The following is a 15085-nucleotide window of genomic DNA, read 5'->3' as shown; positions in this document are numbered from 1 at the left end:
GCAGAACCTCTCTACACACACCTGTCTCAAGCTGCTGCAGAACCTCATTACACACACCTGTCTCCAGCTGCTGCAGAACCTCATTACCCACACCTGTCCTCAGCTGCTGCAGAACCTCATTACCCACACCTGTCCTCAACTGCTGCAGAACCTCATTACACACACCTGTCTCCAGCTGCTGCAGAACCTCATTACACACACCTGTCTCCAGCTGCTGCAGAACCTCATTACACACCTGTCTCCAGCTGCTGCAGAACCTCATTACACACACCTGTCTCCAGCTGCTGTAGTATTCCATAGAACAAAGAATACTAGATCCTTACTTTAAATTCTAAAGAAAATCTAAATCTAGAAGTTCTGTGGACTTTTCATATTTTCCGCACCTGTGGTCATGTGATTTTACACAGTGATGGGACTCCATGCTGACTTTGCGGCTTCTTATAGTTTACAGTAGGGGGCGCATTACCCTGAATATACACTGTACATTAGATCTGTCATGGTCTTAAAAAAAATAAGCAGCTAAATAGAATTTGTATCAGTTCCTGAGAAAGCTGGGTGACGTCCAACATATGCACAATTACAGCTGCAGAGGTGAAGGTCACACAGTTTTCTAGAGGAGCGAGACATGAGGCTGAGTGACACATTACACTTAAAGGTGAAGTTCTAAAAGGCAAATCTTTACCTGAGTAGTTTTCGCCCGGCGCCCGTGCATGCTGTTACTATGGCTGAGCTTCAAGTTTGTAGCCCCTTCGGACAGACAGTGTGACTTCCTGCAGGGGAGGGTGTTGTAGTTGCTGTAGGACGGCGCCTCATTGACGGAAGCGGCTGACGTTTTGTATTGGACAGCCTCTGGCGGGTGAGACACCAAATTTCGACAGTATATCATAAACTTATTCCTGGGGACACCGTTGATGGTGGCGAGCTGGCTCTTCTGAGGGTACAAGTCTGTTAAGGAGTTGGCACGTTGAGAAGAGTCCAGCTGGGTGGGAGAGTCTCCAGGATCAATCCTTATGGTTTCTTCGCAATCCTTCTCTTCGGTGGAACATAGGATCTCCTCGGTGCTAGTTAAGTGTTCTTGGCTCAGGTCCGAGAGTGAAAACTCGAGGCTGTCTTCCCTCCATATGTCGGCCGATTTGGAGCGCTTCTTCTTAAAACTGGCGGTATCCAAGAGGGTGGGCCCGTTGGTTAAGTACAGTTGAGATCGACCGTTTCCGTCAGGGTAGTAGGCGGGTTCCTCGCCGTAGAGTCTACCTTCTTCCGAATCCTGCATACTCTGGACGGAGGCCGCGGTGAGGACTGTGCTGCTGTTCAAGCTAGGAGTGACGGAAGAATCGGTGTGATAGGAAACGGGTCTCATGCCCATGTCTGCCCATCCTCGGCTGTCGTAGTCATCGAGGGTGCCATCCTGAGAGTAGGGTTCCATGCCATTTTCTGCAAGAGACTGTGGGATGCTGGGAGTACTACTTGACCTGTTGCTGACTTCTGAATTACGATGCACCGGCTTCCCAGAAGAAGCATGCCTCGTACGGCGCGAAGCTTTGTTGGAGATACGGAGAGAGCGGGAGGTGTGCTTGCGGCCCAGGCTTGGGTGCTCTTTACCGTACAAAGCTTGCTCTACATTTTGGCTTTCTGCGTTTCCCATGATTTCACAGTCTAAAGAAAAAAAAAATAAATAAATAACCATTTGCATCCAAGACAAGAGTGCAGCGTAAGAAACTTTAGAGCTTGGCTTCAAGAGTTTTCCAGTGCTCGCTTCCACATTGGAAGAGAGCGGTGCATCAAGGACGTTACGACCCCATACATCTGCCGAGACCAATACTTGTTGATCGTGCACGTGTCTCCACAGGAGTGTGGAGGTCACAACGCTATCGGCGTACCAAAATATTTTCTAAAATAACCTTAAAAAAAGGTGTTCTACAACGTCACTCTTCCACATCAGGAGGTGTGATGAGATGATGTTGGGTCTACAAGGTGGACTACAAGGAGATATGCCTCCTACAGATGGCCGCCCACGTGGAATGTAGATTATGGTGGCAAGACTGAACCATGGCCTTCCTTGCCTTTCCTTCGGCATAGGGAGCAGTGGCAAAGTCTAAAGTACGCTTTCACCGAAATGAAGTGGCCATATTGAACGCAGGAGGACCAGTAGGTCGGGTAGGGTAGGGGACTATACACGACAAATGCATGGTTACTAGTCATGTCTAGGGTAATTTACCAATAATTTCAACACTAACGCAAATATCTAAAACAGTGCCTCACTCATCCATGGGCCTCATCTGGTATTGCAGCTCAGCTTCATTTAAGTGAATCGGGCCAAACTGCAATCTGTGTAACCTGTGGACATGTATGGTGCTGTGTTTTTTTTTTTGTTTTGTTTTTTTTTTTTTTAAGAAAACAGTCATTTCTAATCCTAAACACCTTTAAATAATAAAAAAAAAAAAATTTGATTGCACCTGCTGCGTATTATACCACGCAGGCAATATATGCACAACAGTAGACAAAGAATGGAATTCAGACGAGAATCTAAAAAGGAGAGTAATATATTCCAACACTGCAATTACAATACATACACATGTCACTCAGACAACACAAATGACAACGTCTAATTAACGCTTAATGATTTAATAAATGTAATAAAGGTAACGGATTAATGTTCCCATTATGGTAATGCTGGTGTTACTGACTGAGCATTGGAATGTGAGAGCGTATATTAATGGATTTATCTAACGAAAATGCATATAGTATTTTAAACCATACTTTTGAGGTCACTTTTCACAATGATCTATCCTGTGTGTACAGGAGGAGTAACACCATTTCTGGCCATAATATGACTTGTATCTGGCAGTTCCCCTCTGCGGGCTCTGTCTCTTATTTTGCAATCCACTCTGAGCTGGAGAGAGGAGATAAGCGGAGATGAATTCTCCCATATAAGCCACGCACGGAGGTTTTCCTGCATTCGGTTAGAGCACAGATAAAAGCAGCCGCGGCATGGAAGACATTTTATAACAGTTATGAGCTGTGTAGATGCGAATCCAGCTCTGGAGTGAGGTAAAAGACTTGTTAGAGAGCGCAGAGTGGTCTTACGCGTCTGCCTCTGCTTATTTTCTCACTCTGCTCCTCATATCCTCTATGGAGAGTGTAATAGCAGTCCGCAGAAGATGGAGTTAACCTTTATTTTTCAGAGTAAATGAGAAGTTTAGAAGAAAGGAAGGGGTGGGGGGGTGGGGGAGAAGAATGCTATGGGAAGAATGCACTATGGGAAGAATGCACTATGGGAAATACTAAAAAATTTCTTATTTTCACCTGTACTATTGATTTATGCAAAGTCAGTTTTTTAGTAGAATTCTCAAAGAAAATGAACAGCTCTATAAAAAAATTAAAAATACAAAAAAAAAAAATAAATAAAAAAACCACTTTCCAAGTTCTTCCTCAGAAAAATGGAACTGATCCCGCGATTCACGCTGTTCGGACAGAATGAATCAGAGCCTGGCTACATAATTTCAGCAAGATAAAACTACAAAAAATTTAAAACAAAAAGCAAAAAAATAAAAAGGAAAAAGATGTAATTATACTAATGTACAAAAAAAAAAAAAAAAGGGAAGAGATTCAGATCAACTGCAGTTTCCCATTATCTCAGTGCCAGTAACAATTTTTCACTTAATGTACAAAGCAAACAAAAAGGAGTGCGATAAGTAAAAGGTGAAGTGAGCGATCGGCGCCGCGTCCCTCCGATGATTCCGCCGTAGTGCAGCTGTTTGCAGAGTCTGCCACAAATTGGTCAGTCAGATGGAGTAAAGTGCAGGGAAGTTTCTCAAAGGGATAATGGATGGGTGACCTCAATTAAAAGGGAAAGTCTCGACAGGGCAGAGTGACCGGTGACAAGGCTGTTGATGCAAGAGCATAAAAGGACATTGTCACTTCCCCCTCGAGGTAGATTCAACCGTTGAAAGCTTTTCCGCTGACAGAATAGAAATGGATGAATGTGAAAGAGCAACGCCTGTAGGGGAAAGATCTAATGTCGGCTTCAAGTGCACGGAAAGCGCCTACAATGGGGGGGGAAATAGAAAAACAAAATACACATTACAGAAAGCTGGGCTCCTCTGGGGACGTTTTGCCTTTTCCTAAAAATCACTAAGGTGAATAAAAAGCAAAAAAAAATGGTCCGCTTTGTACTAAAGTTTATATGGGCACTTGTATATAGAAGGTTTAAAAGGAAACTGTCAGCAGGTTTGTGCTACCATCACTAAAGGCATGAAGTAGTCACTGAAAGCCCAGCGCCACTGTTTTACTGTTGCCGCTGTTCCTGTTTTAAGCAGCGGCGTGAAGAAAGCATCCGAGTGTTCCCCATTGCGAGCGTGCTGCCTAGATGCTTCTGAACACTATGTCCCATTGCTCGACTTTTGCTGCCACTGATAAATATATCATCGAGAGATATTTGGCAAAAAATGTAAACTCTTATGTAATATACATAGAGAATAAGCATGTTGCCATCTGGCAACCATCAGCAAGCTGTTTGTAATTCCAACATTATTGTCATTTACATCTACAAACAGCGTTTTCTTTGATTGTTCAACTGCTTCCTAAATGGCATGTTTCCAGATAGACCTCTTTAAACATTTTCTACCATTGTAGATCTGCAAAAATGTTAGAAATCTGTCAGAGCTCCTCCTCAATTCTGCCATCGCTCTCTGCACTCATCCTCCCTTTTCTCAGTTTTGAGAGACAGCCGCAGGAAAGAAGGTTGTTGTACTCAGTACTCTACAACATGGAGAGGGGGTTAAGTATCTACAGTCTCAGGGAGGGGAGAGAAAACATGCTACAGAAAAGAAGGAACGCCAATAATGAGGAAATAAGTGCAAGATAGAAGTCATACTGATATACGAGCTAATGAAGAGAGAAAACAGACTTTACATACAGCCTATATTACTGGGAGAGATGCCGACAAAGGAGAAAAATTTGAAACATGCATTTGGCTGCACAATAAATATCAGGGGGGCCGAAAATGAATAAAGATTGCAGATAGAAATTTAGTGCAATCTTATTAACTAAAGGCAACAACTAACCATTAGAAATATTTTTTAATGTCAAAGCGATCTTTAGCCTTTATTACCTTGACTATGTGAGTTAATTGAATGGTCTAGGGTTGATAGACTCCCTTTTAAGGAATGAATGAGTCTGTCAGCAGGTTTTTGCTATTGTAGTTTGACCAGCTGTATGATGCAGGGGAAGAGACCCTGATTGCAGTGATGTGTCATTAATGGGCTGTGTGTTGTACTTTTGATAAAAGTCATAGTTTTCTCTGCTGCAGATCTAGCAGTGCTCAGAATGCTGAGCTCTGTATAACCCCGCCCACACCACTGATTGGCAGCTGTGTACACTGAGCACTGGCTGAAAACTGCCAATCAGTGGTAGGGGCGGGGTTATACAGAGTTCATGATTAAGGAGGCCCTATACAAAGCCTTTGTAGTCTGAGGACATGAAGTGTCAGGGGGTAAATGACAAGTGGAAATGCTCCGTTATCATCATCATCGTACGCAGGAAGCACAGTCACCTCTGGCAGAGGAACAACGGATTCAGCATCACTCCACATAAGGCCTTTCTGCGTTCAGGTCATTCATTTCTTGATTTGGCTGAATAAGTCCTGAAATAAAAAAAATAAAATAAAATAAAAATGAAAATAGTACATTGTTGATATAGAAAAAAAATTACAGAATTTTATAGATTTTTTTTTATATTTGCGCCTCCCTAAGACTCTGACACCAATATCGCCTTCATAGATCGGTCGTCTTTGTAGTGATGTAGACAGATTTTCCCTTCTGGATTGTATCCGAGTCAGGATGCATTTCCGTTCAGCAGTATGGAAAAGCTGGGTGACATAAAATATATAATATAATGGATGAAAATCCCCTCGCCTTTACAGATCGCACCGAAGGAAGCAAAGGCTCCGAGCCGAGGATCTGCCGTTACTATGGAGCAGCTTCTACAATAGCCATGTAGCTGCGAAAGTGTCGGAACAGAAGGCGGCTTCTCCTTGACATGCTTTACCAGCGAGTAACCGCGCTGTAAGGTTACAGAGATGGAAACCCTCTGCCGTAATGTATTCTGACCCCTCATCCTTATACGACGAAATAAAAGCCTCATAATGCAGAAAAACTGCACAAGAGGAACCTCAGAAATTGCTCCATCACTATGTGCCAATGATGGGGTGTAATGGCAGGGGAGACGATTCCTGTGTATCCCTGCACTAGGGAAATACATTTTATCACAATATACAAGAGCATCGCCCTCTAAAATGCAAAAAAAAAAAAAAAACAGGCAGAAAAGGACGGCACACCGCAAGAGTAAGCAATCACTAAAAAGGGGTTATTTCAATATTATATGGGTAAAATTGCAAGGGGCTCGTAATAAGCAACTTATCCATTTTCAAGAACAGTCATTTATTTTATTGTTTATGGCCAAAAGTGCATGTGCTTACAAGCTCTTTTCTATTGGCTTTGTAAGCACTGCTTTGAAGGGCTAGTGTTCAATATCGGCCAGCTTGAGGCAAAAGGGGAGAGGCAAAAGCCACCTCAGAGGCATTTGGAAGAGCACAAGGATGCCGCCACTGTCAATCAAGCAGGATAATATAAGGGACAAACCCTGTAATGACTTCTGGGAGTCTGACAGAGAACCCCATTAATCCTGAAAATGGAGGGAGTGGCTGCATGACTTAGTACTGAACCTCTTATGGCACAGTGGCGTTCCTGGTCCTCTTGCTGAGCCCGGGACTACAGTTAGCCGCATTCTCTTGACTGGAGCCAGTTTGCAGCCGGTGGCCAGGAACAACCCTGTACTGTACAGAGGTAAAACTCTCAAAGGAGCTGAAGCTGTGAACCTCAGTACATGTGGGAATCCAATAAGTCAAAGTAATGGAATATCTAAGCCATGTGCCACCACTTAGATAGCAGGTTGACCAAACATGCCTGTGGCTCCCTCCCAGCTCAGTAACATAGTAACATAGTTTTGAAGGCTGAAGGAAGACCTTATGTCCATCTAGTTCAGCCTATTTTCAGTGCAGCTGTTCTGCATTGTTGATCCTGGGGAAGGCAAAAAACCCACAGAGTAGAAGCCAATTTTCTCCATAGGGAAAAAAACTCCTTCCCCTAAGCTGGGTCAACCATCTACCTATAATATTCTGTTATTCGTAACCTTCTATACTGTTACTCACAAGAAAAGCATCCATTCCTTTCTTACATTCATTCAGTGAGTTGGCCATCACCACTTCCTCAGGAAGAGAATTCCAGAGCCTCACTGCTCTTACCGTGAATAACCCTCTTCTATGCTGGTGCAGAAATGGTCTTTCCTCCAAACGAAGATAATGCCCCCTTGTTCTTGTCACAGTCCTTGGTACAAACAGTTCATTGGAGAGATCTCTGTATTGCCCTCTGATATACTTGTACATATATATTAAGTCTCCCCTAAGTCTTCTCTTTTCTAGAGTAAATAGACCTAATTTTGATAGCCTTTCTGGGTATTGAAGTGAACCAACTCCATTTATCAGTTTAGTAGCCCGCCTTTGAACCCTTTCAAGTTCAGTAATGTCTTTCTTGAGCACCGGCATCCAAAATTGCACACAAAAATCCAAGTGTGGTCTGACGAGTGATTTGTACAGAGGGAGAATTATGTTTTCATCTCGTGTCCCCAGACCTCGTCTAATGCATCCCATGACCCTATCTGCTTTGGTGGCAGCTGCCTGACACTGGGCACTCCAATTTAGCTTCTTATTGACTAAGATGCCTAGAGCATTGGTGGCAGCTTAATTGCCTGGAAAACATCTTTATTAAATTAAATAAACCGCATAATCTCTTTCAAAATCATCTCTGAGGAGAGTCGACAGGCCACCATGTGTCCATCAACCGAGGTTCCATCAACCTTAATGCGTATAAGGGACGTTACTGAGATGAGAAGACCCCTAAAAGTTCTTAACATTCTTATCTGAACTGTTATACTTTCTGGAAAACCTGGGTGAAAAGTAATATGGCCACCACTGATTTTCCCAAATGGCAAATCTCCGCTGCAAGCTGGACAACAACCTTTCAACTCTCGGAATAAATCACCATATTGGTTTATCGCTAAGAACATTAACTTTTTTTTCTAATGTTGCAGAATATTGTTGTACCAATTAATCTCACCGATTCAAAAGTAGCTTTCCGGTGAAGGGTTAATCGTTTCTGGTCTGAAAATGGGACGTTCTTCAGGAAACTTTTGCATTATATCCAAATCCCACAATGAAAGTACAGGTTTCTTGTGGTTTTTGTAAGGAAACACAACTGTGCAATGTACGGAACAGCAGATTGCGCGTGTAAAAATAGATCCGTGGTGGGAGTCTGTTCTGACAAGTCTCATCTACCGGCGCGGGCAGGGCGCTGCGGCAAGAATAGAAGGAGATTACATAAAATGTGCAGAGGGCTCGGCTCCTCGATAAGTGGAAGTGCTCAGATTCCGACACTACAGTCACAGCCGGGAGCTTCTACGATATATGGGGAAAACGAAGAATTCAACTTAAGTCATTGGGGCCATCAGTGCCGGACAGGTCAAATTCTCTTGCTTTGGGTGCTTTCCAGTTTCGCCAAGAAAATAGGACCCCAAAGAAATTATTTCCCACCCTTCCCCCATTCATTATGGCTGAATTTGCCAATTAAGAATACAGAAATGTGTTTAGGATTCTCCTTAAATATTTCCAGATTTTCCAGTCCAAGGGCTTGATAAAAGTTTCAAAAAAAGTTTCTCTGCCTTGCCGACCACTTGGGAGATTTTTTTTTCTTTTCCTTACTCATTTGCCATACAGTATGTCTGCAGCATATTTGATGGTGACTTGATAATAGGAAAATAAAAAATAAAAAAAATTTGCCCAAAAATACAATTTTTGGAGTCATCCATGAGGAACAAGTATTTAGGGTCACCATTTACGCAAGACTAAAGTCAAACAATTTTTGGCAGAACTGGACAACCATCTCATGTTTACGCCTCAAAATTCTTCACCCACCCCAACAGGTGATGCCCGTAAGAGAACGATTGGACATGTTGAATTACCATGCCCAATCGTCCCGCGCCGCCGGGTCTGTCTTGCAGGAACTTTCTTCCCAAATTAGCGTTTATGGGACATTTTTACATGCTGTACCACCCACACCTCTGTTATGTCGTGAACTGGGGTAAACCAGCTGCAGTCCTTGGTGATGTGATGGGCACTGCGATCAGGCAGGAAAAAAAAAAAACACAAAAATAAAAATCCAGAATGCTGACAAGTCTGCTCGTGTGCAAACACCTCAATTCTTGCCCTGTCTCCATGCTTAAGGCAACCTTGGGGACCCGATGCACCCATTCCCACCATAAATATCTGACCAGTGTAAATCCCATGTAGGAAATGTCCCTTTAAGATATTTAAAAAAAAAAAAAAAAAAAATAGACCCCGAAGTCTAGGTATAGTGGCCCTTTTATCATCAAGTGCACGCTCCTCCAGCCGGGATTGACAGTCTCCTCTCTATATCAAATATTATATAACAGAATCGGCCAATCAAGGTTCAGCATCCAGCGGATCAGCTTAAATTATGCAATCAGGCGTAAAAAAATAAAAAATAAAAATAAAAAAACCCCTTGCATTCTAAAGGAAAAAAAAAAAAAACAGCTGGTTTCCATGGAAACGCGACAGAAATTGTCTCATTATAAGTTCAGAAATAAAGTTTGGGGAAGAAGCTCATCAGGAGAAGCAGCGGTGATGAAGCCGAATATAGATGTTACATAAAAGCAAACTGGGCTGAAATTAAGGTTTTTATTATTATCAAAAAAGTGTTAGATAAATTTTCCTAAAGTGAACTTCAGATATGACGTCCGATCTGCAGGCAACATAGCAGGAGAAGGTGACTAGATTGATACATAGGTTTATGGGTCCCCATTTACGCAAGACTAAAGTCAGACCTATGTATCATTATTAACTTGCCTTTTATGGATTTTAATCTCTTCACAGATTTAGGAGTCCAGTGGGCGGTCCTAACCAATGACTAAGTCTTTATGGCTTTGTATACATAGCTGTCAATCACTATATAGGACCGCCCACTGGACTCCAGACCATAGTAGGAACAGGACCTGAGCCCGGCTCCATACAGGATGTGTGTCAGTAGTGTCATGTAGAACACCCATTTATTCCTTTTACAATGACAAAAAAAATGCAAATTAACTATTTTCTAAAAGAAATAAAAAAAACTACATCACTAGTGCCATGCGGAAGTAGCTATAACTTGTAAGTTGATGTCCGATTGCAACCAGCAACTAAGAACGTGTCGGGCTAGGAGTAGGGGGCTATGAAATGGGGAGGATCAACAAGCCAAATTTACAGCCAAAAGTGTGGCATAAAGTGCCTATTTTTTTAATTTAATTATACTTATTTTTTTTCACACTTTTGGACACTGTTTAGCCCTCATAAGCAAAAATGTAAATCGTGGTGTATGGCCTTGGGTCTGTTCACACAAACCGAGTGATGGTACTAAATGGCCACCGCTCGGTAAATCTTTACCCATCGTCTTCTGTTTCATAGCCTGTGGACACGGACAGACCGAAGTAGAAGATGCACACTGAGCAATATGCAATACATCGCTCAGTGCTCATAAGCGCCCAAGGTTCTCAGCAGCACGAGTCCTGTTTACACAGGACAAAATGTGCCGCCGAGAACAATAATGTTTTGTGAGGCACAAAGATTTCCCCTGACGTACGGAGTGTGGTACTGATTTTGCTCGCTTACACAAAACCATTAATGGTCCATCGCTTTACAGACAATCTACATTCCCCATCAGTAGGTCTATGAAGTGTGAGAGGAAACCAGACAACTTGGTGGAAATCCACACAAACGCGGGGAAGGCAGGCACACTAACTGCTGATGTTGTCCTTGGTGAGATTTGAACCCAGGACCCCAGTGCTAAGCTTAAGTGCTAACCACTGAGCCACGGTTTTGCTTGTTCATCAGGTGATCGGCAGCCTGTTTACACGGCAAAATAATGGTGAAACGAACGTTAGCCCACGATCATCTTTCAGCGGAAATGCCGCTTAAGAGGGGTCACCGATGCACCAGATTTATGGAGGAAGGAATATGTATTTGTTTACAGCCCACCAAAAATATTTCTAATGGGCGGCAACGTGACAAATTTGGCAAAGTCCTGGTGTAAATTGTAACTTGTCTAGCTTGAGGACAGTAACAGATCTCACTGACAAGGTCCCATTTGTATAAATTGTCACCTAGGAGGAGTTTACATTCCGAGGCAAGGTTCCGAATGGAACATATAATTCGCGAAGACTAAAATTGCCGGTAAACCGTGACTAAGCAGAAGAGATTCAGAAGGTAACAAACATGGAAGTCACGAAGAATCAAAGTAATTCATTACTCACGTCCTGGAAACGTTCAGAAACATAATTATAAGACGCACACGTTGTATGAAACGAGGACCGGTTGACTACGAAACGGATGTTATGGGCAGAAGTTGGCTTACATGAAGACATATACTAGATACTTTATGGATGAATGACCAACTGATCACACCTCGCACTCACATGGAGGATAGGAATCAGCCATTTTTATTACCAAGTTGTAGGTTCAGCCAGCTTTAATCTGTACAATCCTTTTAAAAAAGTCCTAAATAGATGGATGAAAAAAGCCAGGATTTCATAATTACTAGCCACCAGGAAATTCTTTGAGTTGTCATCAAGTAACCTTTCTGAAAATGGGATTCCGAAGAAGGTACAGACGCGATTCCTCAATTGTACGGAAATGAGAATCTGGATACAATATGTATAAGATGGACGGAGGACAATTGTGGACATCCTCATTGTGTCAGTTTCCACCACAAAGAACACAGAGGAACGAGCAACATCTTGTGCTGAAGCCTCCGGCACTGCGCCAAGACCCTGCACAAGGAAGAGCTCTGCAGGGCAAGCGAGATGGAGAGCAAGCAGGAATCTCAGCCAGGGACACAGACACAAACCACCTTGAGGATAAAGACATGCGAACACAAAGTCATCTGCAAGCTAAGAAACTGACAAAGCCATTTGTCAGCCGGACAAAAATTCCAAGCGCTTTGGTAAAGGACAACATGGCTGTGAGCTGCGAGCGTGATTTTTCGAGGGCTATTCAACAACGCCGCATGTAGAAAGTAACAACTACATCAATCCCAATCTATAATGGAGATCCCAGCTTAATTTCACTGTAACAGAGGGTCAGATCAAAATCAGAAATGCATGTCTATGGGTATGCAAAAAAAAAAAAAAAAAGGTCAGAGCCTGGTCAGAGCCTGGTCAGAGCCTGGTCAGAGCCTGGTCAGAGCCTGGTCAGAGCCTGGTCAGAGCCTGGTCAGAGCCTGGTCAGAGCCTGGTCAGAGCCTGGTCAGAGCCTGGTCAGAGCCTGGTCAGAGCCGTTAGTTTTTCTTGTGAAAAAAAAAAAAAAATCCACTTCTGAATGCGGTCTTTGGAAGCGGTCAGACATTGCTGTCACATTGCAGTAGAACTGCATTGTTTTTGCTGTAACTTTGGAAGCATAAGCCTTCATGAATATCTATGTGTTCGTGGCAATGGTCTTTGCGGAGTCTTTGCCCAAATTGGGTTGATCTGGCTGACCGATAGAATAGCCAGGTAGTTAAGGTTTTGCAATATCTCAGCAACATTTGGCAATGTGGTGGCAATATGATAATGCCGTCTTACCAAACTTCTACCGATGAGAAATCTTAAACCAGTTTTTCTGACCTTTGCACATTTTAGACAGAACGGTGGAGATCATTCAGAATATGAGAATCCAGCTTCGTATGAGGTGAAGTTGCGGAATATACATGCGTGCATACAAACCCACAAATCTTCACACTCCCCTACAGAATCATGTAATTGGCAAGATCAAAAAGTCCAACTCAGGCAAAACTTCTAGAAAAAGCTCCCATTTGCATATCTGCAATTACCATCCCACTACACTTCAATCTGAAAACAATGAGCCCTTGGGGAAGAAGGGGTTAAAAGCGTGAATACTGTAATTAGGTGAGCAATCAAATAATAAGCATTCAGGATGTAATTCGGAAGCAGCGGGGCGCTATTCAGCAGCCAATCTTTGATCCTACAAAAGGTCCACATATTGGCAAGCACCGGGCACAGTGGGAATTAGTTACAGTTTGTGTTAACTTAAGATTGTTAAAGGAATTAAACCCCTCGGGGCCAGTTCAGAAGGATTTTTTTTCTGTGGTGGGAGAGAAAGTACAGGAACAATGTAACGTGAGGTTGCAGACTTTACACCAGGAGCTTTAAAAAAAAAAAAAAAAGCACAGTGGATGATTAATAGAAAAACAGGTCGAAAAGTCAAAATTCCGCAAGAAAGTCGAAGGTTCCGAGGGTTTTACAACAAGGGGCAAAACTTTAGAAAACCCGAGGGGGTCAGGAAATCATAGATGGAGTTCAGGAATATAACCAGTGGGTTGTCTCCTGATGTACAGTTGTGGCCAAAAGTATTGACACCCCTGCAATTCTGTCAGATAATACTCAGTTTCTTCCTGAAAATGATGCAAACACAAATTCTTTGGTATTATCTTCATTTAATTTGCCTTAAATGGAAAAAAAACACAAGAGAATGAAGCAAAAAGCAAAACATTGATCATTTCACACAAAACTCCAAAAATGGGCCAGACAAAAGTATTGGCACCCTCAGCATAATACTTGGTTGCACAACCTTTAGCCAAAATAACTGCGACCAACCGCTTCCGGTAACCATCAATGAGTTTCTTACAATGCTCTGCTGGAATTTTAGACCATTCTTCTTTGGCAAACTGCTCCAGGTCCCTGATATTTGAAGGGTGTCTTCTCCAAACTGCCATTTTTAGATCTCTCCACAGGTGTTCTATGGGATTCAGGTCTGGACTCATTGCTGGCCACCTCAGAAGTCTCCAGTGCTTTCTCTCAAACCATTTTCTAGTGCTTTTTGAAGCGTGCTTTGGGTCATTGTCCTGCTGGAAGACCCATGACCTCTGAGGGAGACCCAGCTTTCTCACACTGGGCCCTACATTATGCTGCAAAATTTGTTGGTAGTCTTCAGACTTCATAATGCCATGCACACGGTCAAGCAGTCCTGTGCCAGAGGCAGCAAAGCAACCCCAAAACATCAGGGAACCTCAGCCATGTTTGACTGTAGGGACCGTGTTCTTTTCTTTGAATGCCTTTTTTTCTCCTGTAAACTCTATGTTGATGCCTTTGCCCAAAAAGCTCTACTTTTTTTTCTACTTTTGTCTCATCTGACCAGAGAACATTCTTCCAAAATATTTTAGGCTTTTTCAGGTAAGTTTTGGCAAACTCCAGCCTGGCTTTTTTATGTCTCGGGGTAAGAAGTGGGGTCTTCCTGGGTCTCCTACCATACAGTCCCTTTTCATTCAGACGCCGACGGATAGTACGGGTTGACACTGTTGTACCCTCGGGCTGCAGGGCAGCTTGAACTTATTTGGATGTTAGTCGAGGTTCTTTATCCAACATCCGCACAATCTTGCGTTGAAATCTCTTGTCAATTTTTCTTTTCCGTCCACATCTAGGGAGGTTAGCCACAGTGCCATGGGCTTTAAACTTCTTGATGACACTGCGCATGGTAGACACAGGAACATTCTGGTCTTTGGAGATGGACTTGTAGCCTTGAGATTGCTCATGCTTCCTCACAATTTGGTTTCTCAAGTCCTCAGACAGTTCTTTGGTCTTCTTTCTTTTCTCCATGCTCAATGTGGTACACATAAGGACACAGGACAGAGGTTGAGTCAACTTTAATCCATGTCAACTGGCTGCAAGTGTGATTTAGTTATTGCCAACACCTGTTAGGTTCCACAGGTAAGTTACAGGTGCTGTTAATTACACAAATTAGAGAAGCATCACATGATTTTTCGAACAGTGCCAATACTTTTGTCCACCCTCATTTTTATGTTTGGTGTGGAATTATATCCAATTTGGCTTTAGGACAATTCTTTTTGTGTTTTGTCATTTAAGACAAATTAAATGAAGATAATACCAAAGAATTTGTGATTGCAATCATTTTCAGGAAGAAACTGAGTAT

General features: G+C 42.7%; 1 protein-coding gene across 5 annotated transcripts in view; it reads right to left on the bottom strand.

Moving 5' to 3' along the window:
• The window catches only part of TIAM1 (TIAM Rac1 associated GEF 1), a 260582-nt gene that overhangs the window by 119988 nt on the left and 125509 nt on the right, over positions 1-15085 (bottom strand). For all 5 annotated transcript variants that reach the window (XM_073584569.1, XM_073584565.1, XM_073584566.1 and 2 more), the window contains 2 exons: positions 5552-5641; positions 683-1653 (listed from right to left, as the gene is read on the bottom strand). In XM_073584569.1, the coding sequence (XP_073440670.1) occupies positions 683-1642 (960 nt within the window). In that variant the 5' untranslated portion in view covers positions 1643-1653; positions 5552-5641. The remainder of the gene's footprint in view (positions 1-682; positions 1654-5551; positions 5642-15085) is intronic.

Source organism: Dendrobates tinctorius, unplaced genomic scaffold, assembly GCF_039654945.1.
Source record: "Dendrobates tinctorius isolate UK_male_01 unplaced genomic scaffold, ASM3965494v1 ptg000084l, whole genome shotgun sequence".
In the NCBI taxonomy this organism is placed as follows: Eukaryota; Metazoa; Chordata; class Amphibia; order Anura; family Dendrobatidae; genus Dendrobates; species Dendrobates tinctorius.
This window is presented reverse-complemented; position numbering and strand designations above follow the sequence as displayed.